Raw genomic sequence first — 15,990 nt, 5'->3', positions numbered from 1 at the left:
ATCAACTCTGGGCGCAATAACCTTGGATTCCCAGGCTGAGTTATTATTATGACTAACTGGACTCTCATCCATATTCCCCCTCCCAGCATCAACTAACTCTAAAAGCAAAAGAGTAAAATGGCTACATTTCCATCTGTTGTCAAAGCAAGAACATGCGATGTTAGCAGCGTTGACATCATGCCTGTATACTTTAGTGAGTCCCTTGAAATGGTGGGAAAGCAGCTGTTAACCAGGGTAATCACATATCCTCCAGGATGATTTGGCAACTTTATTTCCATACAAAGGAGTACAGCCTTCATAATAGTAGCCCATGTCTTACACACACATCTCCTCCTAAATGATGCCCATTAACCTGATTTATTTTCTGATTTATTTTCCTCCCCTCCAAAATTCCATACCATTCATAAGAGCAAATTTTGTGAAGGCAGAAGATGAAACTGTGGAAGGGAACTTGATGAAAGCATCCACTTCAGTAAATAAAATTGTGTTCCATCAGTGATGGAAATTTACAATTCAATGTAATGCATTTTTCCACTCAGTCTAATGCCTAAATACATTTTGACAGGGCTGTTTTATTTGTCCTTTCAATATTCCTATTGCTTCTCTGAATTTAGAATTTTGTGGCTCCAAGATATCATAAAAAACTCTATATTCATCAAAGCTGCGTCTGATGAAGAGTAAATCATCTACGGAATATTCATCATCCTTTCCAGTCCAAATAGTTAATGTGTACCTGGAAGAAGAATACCAAAGTTGAATTATTTCACAGATATCTAAAGTAGGTATTGCAATAAAAGTAAATGCCAAAACTTCAATCGTGTTATTTTCACATAATGATGGTTCTATCAAATGAAAGCTTTCTTTCATTTGAAAAAGAGTGTTTTACTGAATCCACATATTTCATGATAGTCATATCAAAATTCATGAATCTACTGAAATAAAAAAGGTGAGCAGCTTTATTAATATAATGGTTGGCTTCAAACAATAATTTCCACCTTGGCTTAAGGCCAAGGAAGATGTGGATGTATCATTTGGGCAGAGAAGGTGAGGTTTCTTTGTTTTTATGTTTACTAGTGATAAGTCTATTTTAGTGCATAGTTGATGGTTGCATTTCCTCTTGCAAAATGATGGTACCTTGATATTAGTATTCAGCATCTATAGTCAGACTCTGAAAACCATAAAAGGAAATTTGACGATAGCTGGTTGCCCATCCTGATATAAGGTACAGAAAGAACAGTAAATGAAAATTGAACACTCCTGCATTAGCTTTGTTGAAGCAAACATTGACCAATGGATCATCTGGTGGCAGCGCAGTGATTAGAATGCAGTAGTGCAGGCTAACTCACTGCTGACTCCAGGAGTTCAATTCTGAAGGGCTCAAGGTTGACTCAGCCATCCATCCTTCACAGATTGGTAAAATGAGGACCCAGATTGTTGGGGGCAATAGGCTGACTCTGTAAACCACTTAGAGAGGTCTATAAAACACTGTGAAGTGGTATATAAGTCTAAGTGATATTGCTATCTTACATCTGTTTTGTGTATTTTCTGAATCTTTTATATATTATTACAATATTCAGTTAGTGGAAATCATACCTGTCTGATTGCTGTAGTAACCATAGAAGTTCAGATATTGACCGACAAACCAAATCAGCTCTTACGGCAAATGTGATTGGCTGAGTACGATCTCTACATATTGCTGCCATTTCTTGTACCATGGCTAAACTGTAACCTAAAGAAGGAACAAATACTATAGTACTCAGATATGGAAGGTGAATTTCTGTTAGCTAAGCTGTTCACTTCTAATTATTAATTACTCAGAAATCCTTTTTTCTGGAATGAGGAGGAATAGGAAGAGATAACGAGCACTGATGGGAAAGGGAAACTTTGATTCTTGCAAATCCTGTTTTCTGCATTTAAAAATGATAGTGTGTAGTAATGTAATATAACTGAACCTATCCAGAAGATCCATTGCTTTTGTCAAAACTATGAATGTGCATCAATGCCACTCCACAAATTCTGTCTCTTTTGTATGTGCAGGTGACATAACAGCTTGTGTAATGTCAATATGACCCTGCTTATATCATTTTCAATCCCCTTGCCTCCCTAAGATGCTGCTGGATATAATATATTTTAAAATATACTGTAAGAGAAAGCTTTAGTTGTAATGCCTTGCTGTGGTATTTGAAATTAATGTTAAAGATATGGGATCAAAGAATCATTTTGATATAATATTAGCCATGTCAGATTTATATGCATCTTGAAAATTGCATGAGTAAAGGAGAAGGGAAATCATGATTGTAACAGTTTTGCCATCTTGCTTATCCTCCATGTGTTGAATTTTAGTCCTCTGTGTGCAGTGACCTCAGTGTAAAAAGGTCATCCGAAGTAGCTATCTAAAGATGCCTTGCCCTGGTTGCAGAACAAGACGAATTGCACTGTATTATCTATAGATGAATTTAAAGCATTAGCATGGATTTGCATTACCTGTATTGCATTGTGAATTAATTCTCCCAACAGTCCATCCCAAAGATAAAGTTACATCTGGAAAAGATGAGATCACTGTGTCCAGGAATCCCTTTGCATCTACAACAGGGTGATTTCCTTTTGGCCCTAGAAGTATGTCTGCATTTATCCAAATAGGTTGCCTAAGTTGCAGATCTCCAAGAAGCTTCATTGAGGGATTCACAGCTTCTAGGCTATAAACAAGACAATACATTTTAAAGTATTTGGTGAAAAGATGCAGTATATTTTTCATCAATTATCAAAATATTGGAAATGCAAATTTGGCAAGAAGAAATGTTTGGATTTTTTTTTAAGTTTTAAAATTGGGGAAAGGGTTAATAGTAAAATTGGGCAGTTTAAGCATGCAAATGATTAAAAAAAATCATTCTACTCCTTAGAAAAATCAGGACAATTATCCCCTTTTTGTAATTTGTAATTTATCTCCTTTTAGTGTGCACAAAGTTTCCAAAATTATAAACTTTCATATGTGACAATAAATCTTGACTCCAAAATTTCAACATCTATATACAGGAACTTGCTTACACTAGAAAATTAACAAAATGGCACAGCTAGGTATGTTATTTTTATTGCAAACAGCAGAAAAATATCTAATGAGCTTGGACACTATACAAAGATAGCAAGACAGAGAGATGTACACACACAATACCAGAATGTTAAGTTTGATGCTATCAAGGAGGGAACAGGGATTTCTTTTTATTCATGCATGCTTACTCTAGGATTTAAATTCTAAGATGTTTTTCTTGGTTTTTGGCTTCAATCTTCACTAATTCTTCATTTAAAAAAAAAAACAAAAGGTCACAGTAGGGGTTTTTTTTAAAAAAAAAAAAGTAGAAAAGAGTTTCAGGGTTGTAGCACCCTCTATTGATCAGAGAAAAAAAAGATTGTTTGAAATAACAGGAATTTTGCTATACTTTATTTCATTTTCTTTATTAAGTTTTCAAAATTAACAAAATAATGAAATAGCAAATAAGGATAACAAGAATAATATAAAAACTTGTGCAGTGAGTCCCTTAGTTTGTCGCACGGAGCTCTGTTGTCCTTGAGGTGGCAAATTATACACCCAAGTCACACACTTTCAAAGGATTTTCAAATCCATGAAGCATAGTGAAACTTCATATACATATTAAGTTAAACATGATTACATGTATAGAAGCATCTTTTATTTGTAGTATCATTTATTCCAATTACTGGCGACTTATTTTGAATTATTTCAAAATATAATAATAGACAAATACTGACAGTATTTGTGATATTTACTTACCTAAAGAGATAAACATAATGACCGCAGGTGAGCAAAAAAGCAGTGGCAGCAGGAGCAACATCTCACTTCCTGCTAGCTTCCCCACTGACTTTGCTTGTGGGAAGCTGGCAGGGAGCACTTAAAATCATAATCACGTGGCCATGGCCACAAGTTTGCGAATACAGCTTACATAAAAGAACTTTATAATAAAAATAATCCACATTTACAACTTGTGAATGGAAAGACAGAGAAGAATTGGATCAAGTGAAGTAATGTTACATGAATATTGTAAATATATGCACAGAACCATTAAATGAATTATTTGCTGATGTTGTATTGTAAAAATATATTAAATATTTGCCATGAGGCTAATTCTTCCCAGTCAAAATTTTGGCATTAGTCAGCTATCTTGTTTTAGCTTTTTATTACTAGGGTTTCTTTCAGCACTTTACTGATAGATCCTGCAGGGTTATACTAAAAATGCAGTTCTTGGCATACATACACAGATGTCATTACACTTCATAATGTATGTGTTGGTAATTGTTTGACCAATAATTGCTTATTCAATAATGTAGTGGTTAATTATTTAAAGTCTGAAATGTATATATATGTGTGTGTGTGTGCATATACTTTCCAAATTACCTTTTAAAATCAAGCTTCATCCCTTTATTGGTGCTTTTAATTTCATTTAACCATTCTTTGAGTGTGTTATCGCTATTTGTTTCAGGTGGATGAGCCATGACTGGGTGATTACCATAAAGCAGGACATCTGCTTCTATCATGTGAGCAGCACCTATTAATTCCCAAAACAAGGGCAGAAAAAGAAAAAAATAGTAATAGTTTTATTTAAAAAGCCATATGTAGCAAAGTGTTTATTTTTTTCCACTTATATATCCCATGAGAACTAATAAAAGGAGCAATGTGGAGCTTACAACCTATTAAGGAGTGATGGAGATAAATCACTAAAGAATCATCAGAAAATCTGCATCTTTCAAATTTATTTTCCTTTTTACGCCAGGGAGAATGATATTAACTAAAGAATGTAAGAATAATTTCTTCCTCTCGTTAATATGTATTCACATTACTTATGTCGTCTGTTGGGAAGACAATAGAACAACTTAAAATATAACTTTTAAGCATCTTCTATTGCTTTAAAATGCAAAATAGTAAATGTATTGGAAATTGTTCAGAGGGCAGTTAATTGGAAAAAAAACACTACTGTTTTCTCTGCTTTGGGTATCAAATCATTTAATTTCTCATTTCTGTTTTTAGGATAAGCAATTTAGCTGCTTATGTCAGGCCCAAGTCCAAAACCAACACAGTGAAATCCGATGAAGTCCAATTCTTTATTTGCTTATCCTGAACCTCTTCCTCCCCCTCCCATCCAGTTTAGGACTCTGCAGTCTCTTATTTTGGGCTTATTTGTACTCTTTGGCAGTGAGTTCACAAAGGAATGCCTTGCTTTTTCAGCCAGTCTGCAATTGAAAGATTGCTGTGATAAGGGAATTCATCTGATGCACAATTGCTTTGGAGCAATTTTGGATTAAGTCTGCCCCTCAATTTGAAAAAGGTAATAGAGTGTGGGTTTGCAGAACATACTAATCAAGAAATTGGTGAAACTAATATGCTATCCAGTTCCAAATTGGGATTAATTTATGACTCAATGGATTGTGTAATTAGAGAAAATTAGATTACGTAAACCATGTTTCTTAAGACCTTGGCTAAAACTATTATGTGAATGTGATTGTAATTTGAATTTTTGTCGGAAAAAAGGTTTATAGTGGGGTATATAACTATATAACACATGTGAATGAATGAACACATTAAGCAAAATGGAATAAATGCACTGCACATTGTACAATTATATTTTTTTGGATTTTGTCTCTAAGCATAAATATTTTTTTCTTGATAATGCTGCCAGTAAATTCATTATCTTTATAACAGATTATTTAAAAAAAAAAAAGCTTATTCCCCCTAAAAAACCCTCTGCCACTTCCATCAAACTAAATTCAATATTGTGATTTAACTCTGCTTTGCTTTTTAGAATTACTGAACTAAAATACTACTATATTGTATTATGAAGTACACAATAACAAAAATTAATTTTTCTCATATTCAAGTATTATTTTCCAATACTTACCCTGTATTGCCTCTTTCATGCGTTGCTTACTGTTTGCTCTGTGATACCAAATGATTTCAGCTCCATCTCTTGATTTAATTTGCTTGGTATTCAGAAAATAATCTAATATATTTTGACTCCAAAATCCTATGTGGAAAACATTGACAGTAATAATTTCATATAAGGGACCTAGTTGTTTCATCTCTGTTCTATTCTCTATTAATTTAGTATCTACTCCCTCAGAGGCCAGGATCAAAACCAATGGATTAAAATGACTTCTAGATTGTATGAACTGTCAGCCAGTGGAACAGGCAGTCACATAATACGATGAATTTTCTTTCATTAGAGGTCTTCAATTGTTATCTGTAAGAGATGCCCTAACACAGAGGTCCCCAACCTTTTGGGCCCCACAGACCGGTGCAATGGAGAAAGGTTTTTCCGTGGACCAGAGGGGATATGGTTTTGAATACTGCCTGTATCCTGAGGATGGAGCTTTGCTTGTTTGTGCAGCCTGCTTGCTGCTGTGGACCAGTTGGGGGTGGGGGGTTGAGCAACCCTGCTGTAGCATCTCAAATTCAGCATTTTAAGATGGGTGGACTTAGCTACCAGAATTCCCTAGCCAGAATGCTGGAAGTTGAAGTCTCTCCATCTTAAAATTGCTGAGTTTGAGAAACAGTGTGCGAACAGATCCTTCACATCCTCTATGTGTCTTCTCGGTATAGGATCCATGAGATCTGCCGTACAAAGTTAATTTCAGGGACAATGAATGATAGTTGAAACTCTGCTTTAGCCCTGAAAACACAAAGATAGCTACAGTCCAATCTGTTTCAATCTGAATAATGTAAATTGGGAGGGAGGAGTCATAATGTATTCTCCCTCTGGGGTTGGGCAATAGGTGGTGATAATTTTGCCCACACCAGGAGAGGGGAAAGGAGAAAGGGTGCCAGCTTCCCTTGCTCAGCAGTATGGTACAGGCACAGTCAAGATGAGTTCACCGTGGTCCCCAGTTGTCTCCAATCCTTTCCTTATTAATGTTGAGATGGAAGTCAACCTAGGAAGAGGCTTTCAAGGGATAAAGTATCTTGCGTTTCTTTCCAATCTCTGCAATCTCTGATTGCATTATTTATAGTGTATATAATAAGGTGTTCTGCAACTTGAGGTATTTGGTTTTAATAGTCCAATATTAACAGTTCAAATAAATGATCCTGATCCAGCCATCAAGTCATAAGAGCAACTTCCGTAAGAGATCGCACCATTTAGCTAACCAGAGCAGCTCCGGGATAGCTCTACACATAGCAACACCCTCTCGGGGGGTCCAAGACCAAGCCAACGAGGAAGGGGGGAAAGGGAGCGGGTACCTTCCATTTCGCCGCGCGCGGACCCTCCGGCGTCCGATTCTCCTCCTCCTTCGTCGTCTTGCATGTTCGGCCTCGGGTCTTACTCAGACCCCTCCACCGCCGCAGAGTTCGCCCTGGCCTTTTGGAGGCGTGCAATCGGTTCTCTCCGCAGCATTGCCGGGGCCTTCCAGCAAGCGCTCCGCATTAAGGCTCGCCGAGTCCGACTTCCGAGTGCGCAGGCTTTGCCCTTCGCCCGCCTCCGCGTTTGCTCCCCGCAGAGCGACGGCGAGACTTATTCGTGAATTTGCCTCGCCGCTCTTACTTTCTAATTTGACTACCTTTGCAGTCTGTGGTTAGGGATTTATTATTAGCGAAATAGCTAATTCAAAAGGATTTAGAAATTATGGATTCATTTTGATGCCAGCTCCCAACTGGCAGAATAGCTCTATCTCTATGATGCATCCGGGTTTAAATCCCGGCTCAGCCATGAAGCTGAAGAGGGACACCCGCTCCCTTTCACAGATTGACTTTATCAGTTTATTCCAGAGTTTTATGAAAATGTAGGCACTGAACCGTGAAATAGTTTCTCTGCCAAAAATCCCATTTTTGTAAATGTGCTTGATAGTTTATAAGGATTAGTAAATGATGATCCGGTAATTAAAACTATAACCTGCATCTTTGGAAAAACTTCCTCCTGCTATTTGTAGGAGGGATTTTTGCATGCATGTTTTCCAGTTTGCTTATTTAATAGTATTTCAGAATGAAAAGTGCCAGACAGTGCACAAAGCTATCATAGTAGCAAAAGAATCATGGGCACCCAGGATCCTATTGCTAATATCTGATGAATACTGCAGATGGCAAGGGAGTTTGACAAAAATGTCTATTGATTTTCTAAAAGCTTTTAACTGTGAGGACACGTGGACAGTCCATGAAAACATGCATGTATAAGGCTACCTGCCTAGTGAATAATACGTACTACATGATGATCAGATTGTAACAATATGGGATATTTAAATGGTTCAAAAGTGGGAAAGGAGTGGGCCATGATTGGATCTCTTTTAATTAGTTAACATATATGCATAATATATCATCATACACACCAGATTTGAAAAACAACAATTATAATTAAAATTTGTGGGCGAAACATAAACCACAGAAATGCTGATGATGCCTCTTGAATAGCTGGAAGCAAGGAAAACTAAAGAAATTCATTGTTGACAATGAAAGAAAAAAAGAGTACAAAAGCTAGTGTCTCCTCAGTATTAAAAATATTCAAGATAGTTAACAGGCAATGGTAACTCAAGTCAAATAACCTGGAGAAGTAAGTTTACTTAAAGAGTGACTGTAGACCAGGGGTCTTCAAACTTGATCCTTTTATGATGTGTGGACATCAACTCCCAGAATTCCTTAGCCAGGCTGAATTCTGAGAGTTGAAGTCCACAAATCATAAAAGGGCCAAGTTTGAAGACCCCTGCTGTAGACATAAAAGAGACATCTGGTACTTAGGACAAACTATGGCAAACCTAAGTAAATGATTAAAGAGCAGAGACATCATATTGACAACAAAGGTACCTATTATCATAGCTATGGCTTTTCCCAGTTGCAATACAAATAACTTTGAATTGTGATGCTATAGAAAACTGAACACTGGATTCCCAAGAAAAACAATACTAGATGAAGTAAAATCAAACTGCTATGTGAAAGCATTAATAATAATCCAAAAATCAAAGACAATCAGAAAAGGGGGCAAAAAAATATAAGGTGGCTAGATGTTATCATTGATAAAAACTTACAAGAACTCAAAACAGCTGTTAACTGAACTAGAAAAATGTTTATCAGGTCAATCAGAAATAACTGAATACTGTAATATTGATTTATATAATATATATATATTATTTTTCATGGTTTATCTTTTGATATAAACATTCAGAAATGAGGACTTGAAATTAAAAGCCCCTGTAAATGTTTATGAATAAAGTTAGGATGTTTTGTGGAATTTAAAGATGGACAGAATTATAACTTGAAAAGTAAATATTTTATGAAAAGTAGTAGTCCCCTCTCCTTAGCAGTATCTCCAACATACTGCCTGACAGTGCTATTTCAAAATGCTCAGCATGATTTGCAAATGAAGTCAATGAATAAGCATGGTAAGCAGCAGAATGTTGATTTCCTGACAGCATATGTTTTAGTGATATGCAAATCATTACACAAAGTTTATTTATGATTTCTTATTTATTCCTGTTTTGTTTTGTGGTCTGAGTCATTAGTCATGCAAGGAAAAATCTTAGAAGAAAATGAACTTAAAAAGTGGCAAACACTAGTTCACTGCTTACTTGCCCAATTAACTCTGTCTTTTCAGACCACAAAATAGTCATATAGTGGCAGGGTCATGTGTTATGCTAATTTTACTTCGAAGATTTATATATTTTATATTACGGGTGTCAAACTTGTGACATCACGTGATGTGTCGCGATGTATTGTGACTTTTTTTCCCATTGCTGGCAATGGGATGGGCGCAGTTTTGGCATGACGCATCCGGCCCGTGGGCCAGCAGTTTGACACCTCTGTTTATATCAACTACTAAGGAACAAAAAATCCTATACACCAGACACCAAATCAAAACAAACAGAAATAACAGAAATGTCAGCATTACTCTAAACTTTAAGTATACATTTTAATTTATTAAACATAGATTCAGAATTTTTTGCCAAGGTTTGAAAGTCCCCAGAAATATTTTAAGTTGTTTTGAATTTTAAACATGACTTTAATCTTTATCGAACCATTGTCATGTAAGATAGAGAGGACAAGAATGTTTCTTTTGACTACAGTAAGCCTAACCCCAAACTAGAATTAACCCTGTGACGCATGGTATTAAATCTGCTTCTAAAGCATATTACTTTTTTTAAAAAAAAGTTCAGCATAAAATTTATAAACTCTTGAGCTGATGAAATATTTAAAACCATAAATTTTGGCTGGCAAGAAAAAAAAAGGAAGATACATTAGGGTATTTATTTCACATTCCTATAATTTGGAATCATAACCTGAGCTACCTCCTTGCTTTATTGCACTAGGCCAGGGGTGTCAAACTCGCAACGTCATGTGATGTGTCGCGATGTATCGTGACTTTTTTCCCATTGCCGGCAATGGGCAACGGGGTGGGCAAGGTTTTGGCATATGCATCCGGCCCGTGGGCCGGCAGTTTGACACCCCTGCACTAGGCAATAAAGAATCTTAGTTGCTTGGTAAGAGTGTAGTTATCTGTAATCTTTAAAAATAGGGAAATAGATAATGCCCCACTCATGAATAGGATGATTTGAAGCAATAGTTTGAATGTGCAATTAATTAATTAAAGCTATACTTAATTAAAAATGAGAGACAGACATTTATCTTTATTAGAAATCAGCAGCAATCCTGGCAAATGATGATTAAAGTATTAATGCTGGAAAAGAAAATGCTGGGGAACTGAAGTCTAGAGTGAGTAGATAATTCAATGACCAGAAGAAACACATCCAATTACTATGCAGTAGAGGTAGATTTAATGCCAGTGAAAATATGGTCAGTTTTTAAATACAATCATAAAACTATTATGAAAAATGTTTGAAGAAAGTACAAGAGACAGTAGGAAATAGCCTACTGCAGACCTAACTACCAGACAAGATGAAAGCAAAGCGAGTGAGAGAAAATGGGGAAGTATGTGGTTAGGCAGAGAATAGCTGAAATGTTTACAGGTGATGTAGAACATAGGCCAAAAACACCACTCAGTGGAGTATGTGACTGTGTCAACTATGTTTGGTAATTTCAACTAAACCTAAAACAAATTTTGAGGTATAAACCCTTTTGCTTACCTAACACATTATAAAAGATTGTAAGGTAATCATAATGATTGAATTCATACACAGTGCTGATTTAACTTCATGTACTATATAAATCATGGTTCACATAATAAAACCAAATAAACTACATAATGACAGAGCTTTCTCCACTAATTACAATACCATCCATCCATTAATGCTTAGCAGAAAATTATGCTGTTGTGACATGTTATTCCCAATCCTGGCTCTAGTCATTTTGAGAGACAATGCCTAACAGATTTGTACATACCTTGAGGTCATCTTTGGATGGTCCAACTTGTGAACTGCAGATGAATTGCAGGCAATAAGAGGAAGATTTGCCATAAAAAAAAGATCTCAAGGCCTTGTCAGAGGGCCTCTATCTAGGACCATTTAACTTTACTTTCCATCCAACTGCCTCAAAAGCATATTCCAACATAGTGAAGGAAGCACTTTTATTTAAAATAAAATACCTAGATTCTTTTAGGTATGTAAAATTAGATGTGAAGTTCTTGCAATCTCACATTTTATTATTTATGCTTTCAACGCAGTCATAAGTCTGCTTTTTTACAGCAGGTTATTCAACAAGTTTTCAGTAATATGAAATAAGATATCACTCCCAATTTTAGTGAATAGAAAGAGCCATTAAATTAACTGAAAAATTAAATGAAAACAAACATTATCTAATTTAAACCAAATTAGTGGATCAGACTTAGTCTTCAGTAAGGCATTTGACAAAATAGACCACAGCCTAATTCTTGGTAAGCTACAACAATGATATATAGACCATACCCCCGCTAGATGGATTCACAACTGGCTGACCAACCATACTGTAGTCCTCACTGGAACAACATCTACCTTGAGGGAAGAATGTGGTGGGGTACCTCAAGGTTTTTGTCTTAGGCTCAGTACTCACTTTCTTAAAGGGGGATTCATTAAATTCGCAGACAACACCAAGCTGGGGGAATTAGTCAATACTTTGGAAGATACCGTAAATTCACAATTCAGAAGGATCTTGGCAGACTTGAACACTGGGCCCAATCCAACAAGGTGCAGTTCAGTAGTGAGAAAAGTAAGATCCTGCACTTAGATACAAATGCATAGATACAGAATAGGCAGTGTGAGAGGGATTGGACCACCAATCGAGTATGAGCAAGCAGTGTGCTGCAGCTGCCCAAAAACTAATGCAGTCAAAAACTGCTTCAGCTGAAGGATAGTATCAAGATCATGTGAAGTGATTGTACCGCTTTATACTGCACTAGTGAGACTACACTTGCAACACTGCATCTAGTTCTGGCCACCATAATACAAAAAAGATGCTGAGAACCTAGAAAGATAGAGAAGAGCAACAAAAATAAGGGTCTGGAAGCTAAACTATGATGAATGATTGAGAGAACTAGATATGTCTAGTCTAATAAAGAGGACTATGGATGATATGATAGCCGTCTTCCAGAACTTGAGGGGCTGTTACAGAGATTCAACAAAGCACCTGAGGGCAGAACAAGAAATAATGGATGTAAGATAATTAAAGAGAAAGCCAATTTAGAACTAAAGATAAATTTCCTGACAATGACAGCAATTATTCAGAAGTTGTGGGTGCTCCATCATTGGAGGTTTTCAAGAAGATACTGGGCAACCATTTATTTGCAATTATATAAGGTCTCCTGCTGGAGCAGGGGATTGGGCTAGATCTGCAGGGTACCTCCCAACCCTATTATTCTATGTTATTCTAATCAGTGCTATCAAAAAAGCTGCTAACATTTTCATGGAATATCTTTTTAGAAACTTTTAAAAACAGATAAGGAACTGATGAGATTTAATTGAACTGAATCATTAAAAGAAAACTATCTAAATGATCTAAATAGAAAAATTAAAATGTTTTCTGATTTGTTAAAACATCATGAGCTTAATTTACAAAGTTTTTGACAATCTTTATGTTTATGTAGTAATATTTATATTCTAAAATAAAAGCCTAATGTTAATTATTTATAAAAGGATCATCTTCCAGGAGGACAAAAAGTTGTTATAACACAGTAATGCTTGGTGTTACGCAAAATTGTATCTTAAGAAGTCATATTTACACATTATGGATCAATACTTCAAACATTTACCGTTGTCTGCTGCAGCTTTCTTCATTTGTTCAAAAGTAGCAGAATAGAGAAACAGATGTGTATTATGTAACATTTAGTCTACAACAAATTTACAGTTCTTGATACAAAGGAATACAATGTTTTCATTACAATGGCCCATGGGACTAGTTTATTGGAGTCTTTATTCTATAGTTGTCAAATATCTGAGCAATAAATTGTCTTTGTAACTGCAGTTCATAGACCCATCTAATGTCAAGGCATTTAATTGTAATTAGAATATGGTATGTTTGCCGTTATAGCATTATAGGCATAAATAATTCAAAGACACACTGATATACAATTTTCTATAGAACACAACAAACAGCAACTTTATGCAGGCATTATCAGACTTGATTTAGGTTACTTAAGCAGTAATCTCAATCATTTTTCTGGTACATAAATACTTACTTATTGAAAATAACCCATTACAAAAATAAGACTTATATAAAGAGCTTCAACTGGTTTATGGCAAATTGTTCATGAATATTCAAACTAATACATTGTTCTCCCTGAAAATAAACAGGAATACCAAGAGGTCTCAAAAAGTAGAGAAAGGACCACAAACAGGCTTCGTGCCTGATTTACTGCTACAGGATGACTACTTTAAGGGTCATCTGACTTCTTATTCCTTCTTGGAAAATCCAAGAAACAACTGTATATCTGAGCACAGAAGAAAACAACATTATTAAGTATTTAATATAAAAAGTATTAATTTTATGTTCATTAAAGCCATTATAAATATATAAGAAAGCCAGCCATTAAAATGGGAACTCTCAAGTTCCAGCAATAATATATACTTTAAAATATATCAATTTTAAAAATTTATGACTTTATAAAATGATCGCATCTGGCAAAAACATACTGGTTTTGTCATAAAGATAATTATACTTGTAGAAACATTTTCAAGACAGATTAATTATGCCAATATTCTAATAATTAACAGTTTTTATATTTGAACTTAACTATGCAGCAAAAAGCTTCTACTCCATTTAAATGTGTTTTTTTTTTCAAAAAAAAAATCACGCAAAATGGTTAAGAACAATTCACTGGATTTACCAGTAATTGCAAAGAATATTAAAGTTGTCTGTAAAACAGAGATAATTCCTTAATCACACATGCTAACTCTATTCCTTCCTTAGCAGTATTAAATGTAACATTTCAGAACATAAAGAAAGCGTACAGTATAATTAATTTTCTGTTTAAGTAAAGATGGAAAAACAGCTTTTAATTAAATAAAGCTCTCTTAGAAGATTGCTAAATCATTGGCTTAAAATCACTCGACTATTTCATTCATAATGTAATGTTAACTGCTTTGGTATTGATAAATAGAGCAATTCAGTTCATTACATTATAACATACTTGCCAGTTATATTAAAAGAGACTCATTAATGAAAAATACTAATTCAATTTCCAGTGGTAAGCTTGTAGTATTGGATATCCAGCCATGAATGACTGGAATCAAAGCACTATCCAAATCATTTAAGTAATGCTGAGGAAGAACCTGGCCTCCAGATCCCGCCTGATATTCTACCTAGAAGAAAGAACAAAAAATTACCATGTTAGATTCCTGAACAATTTACACAATAGATTACTAGTGATATTCATACCTTATCACATGACAGAATTAAATTTTAGCATATTTAAAAGCAGTAAGAAATTGATCTCTTTTAAACTATACCATAGCATACCATTCCATTTGCTGGCAATGTTGCCCACTAAACAGATGCAGATGTGAAAAAATTATCTACAAAATGGATTCCGTTACAAAGAGTTTGCATTTGGAGAAGAAGTGACAAGCTGACACTTTTCTAAGTGCTACCTAATCACCCCATTTTTCTTCTACTGGATAAGGAGGACAGAGCTGTATTTCCTCTGTTGGATAAGTTTATTTGTCAAGGCTACAGATGTTAGCTAGGAGGAAGAAAGATGCAGAGTTTCAATGCCTGTAGTTCAGGCATATCCAACCTGTGGCCCATTGGTCACATGTAACCATGCACAGCTAATAATGGGGCTCTACAAGATCGAAAACTCTTAACGTTATGTGATTTTATATTATAAAACTATATTATAATTTTTTTATGTGGCCCAGGACAATTCCTCTTCAAAAATGAAGCCCAGGCAAGCCAAAAGGTTGAGACCCATGCTGCAGTTTTTCATTTAGTATGGTAACATCAGACCCAGTTTCATCTAGTTTTGATTTAATTTGAGTAACAGTAAGCTGAGTAAGTGTTTAAGGCATCAGGAGACAAACAAGAGACTGAGTTCTAATCCTGTCTTAGGCATGAAAGCCAGCTGGATGACTTTGAGCCAGTGGTGTAACCCTAAATGACTAAATTATATTTATAGATATTGCAACATTTTAAAAGCTTACCATATCGGCATCCATGGAGACTCTGAGGCCTATCTTATTCATTCCATTATTTTTCAGTGTTTTGAGATGCTTTCCAAGTGCAATATAAGAAGCCAATGCAATTTCTTTAGCCAGTTGATGAACACTATTGTGTAGCTCACTAACATTTGACAGATAGAATACCTAAAGTATTAATTTAAAAATTAAAACATTAATAGTGGTAGATTTCCCTTCAAAACTACTTAAGATGATACAGCTTCTCTTGAGCAGTGCATAATATGTTCTAGTCACTAGAAATAGAGATAAATATTTAAACACGGTGACAATGGCAATATAAAACCAACATCAGACAAAAACAATTAAGTTTCTATAATGAATTGATTTAGATTCAAAAGAGGAAGTTATGAACTTTCTAATTGGTTCTCCTCACTTTGCTCTTTTATGCTATTGCATTTTGCAGCA

At 35.2% G+C, this 15,990-nt stretch overlaps 2 protein-coding genes across 2 annotated transcripts in view; both read right to left on the bottom strand.

Annotated features, from left to right (window-relative positions):
• Nucleotides 1–248: 248 nt before the first annotated feature.
• Nucleotides 249–7,684, bottom strand: FAM151B (family with sequence similarity 151 member B). The gene is made up of 6 exons (XM_039320739.1): nucleotides 7,241–7,684; nucleotides 5,904–6,029; nucleotides 4,406–4,556; nucleotides 2,485–2,696; nucleotides 1,594–1,729; nucleotides 249–733 (listed from the first exon to the last, which is right to left on the bottom strand). The coding sequence occupies exons 1-6, from the start codon at nucleotides 7,302–7,304 to the stop codon at nucleotides 541–543; spliced, it is 882 nt and encodes a 293-aa protein (XP_039176673.1). The 5' UTR covers nucleotides 7,305–7,684; the 3' UTR covers nucleotides 249–540.
• A 3,048-nt stretch (nucleotides 7,685–10,732) lies between these two features.
• Nucleotides 10,733–15,990, bottom strand: part of ZFYVE16 (zinc finger FYVE-type containing 16) — a 30,792-nt gene continuing 25,534 nt past the window's right edge. Inside the window, exons 17-18 of the mRNA XM_039320738.1 lie at nucleotides 15,550–15,711; nucleotides 10,733–14,709 (exon numbers count right to left, since the gene is read on the bottom strand). Of these exons, the coding sequence (XP_039176672.1) occupies nucleotides 14,545–14,709; nucleotides 15,550–15,711 (327 nt within the window). The 3' untranslated portion in view covers nucleotides 10,733–14,544. The remainder of the gene's footprint in view (nucleotides 14,710–15,549; nucleotides 15,712–15,990) is intronic.

This window comes from Crotalus tigris, unplaced genomic scaffold, assembly GCF_016545835.1.
Source record: "Crotalus tigris isolate CLP2741 ecotype Arizona unplaced genomic scaffold, ASM1654583v1 scf7180000023687.2574627, whole genome shotgun sequence".
Lineage (NCBI taxonomy): Eukaryota > Metazoa > Chordata > Lepidosauria > Squamata > Viperidae > Crotalus > Crotalus tigris.
This window is presented reverse-complemented; position numbering and strand designations above follow the sequence as displayed.

Excerpts from the sequence above, each read along its gene's own strand:
- FAM151B (XM_039320739.1), bottom strand. The coding sequence starts at position 7,304 with ATGCAAGACGACGAAGGAGGAGGAGAATCGGACGCCGGAGGGTCCGCG. Across the intron at positions 2,697-4,405 it reads ATGAAGCTTGATTTTAAAAG|CCTAGAAGCTGTGAATCCCT; the intron begins GTAATTTGGAAA and ends TCTTGTTTATAG. Across the intron at positions 1,730-2,484 it reads TAATTCACAATGCAATACAG|GTTACAGTTTAGCCATGGTA; the intron begins GTAATGCAAATC and ends TTCCTTCTTTAG.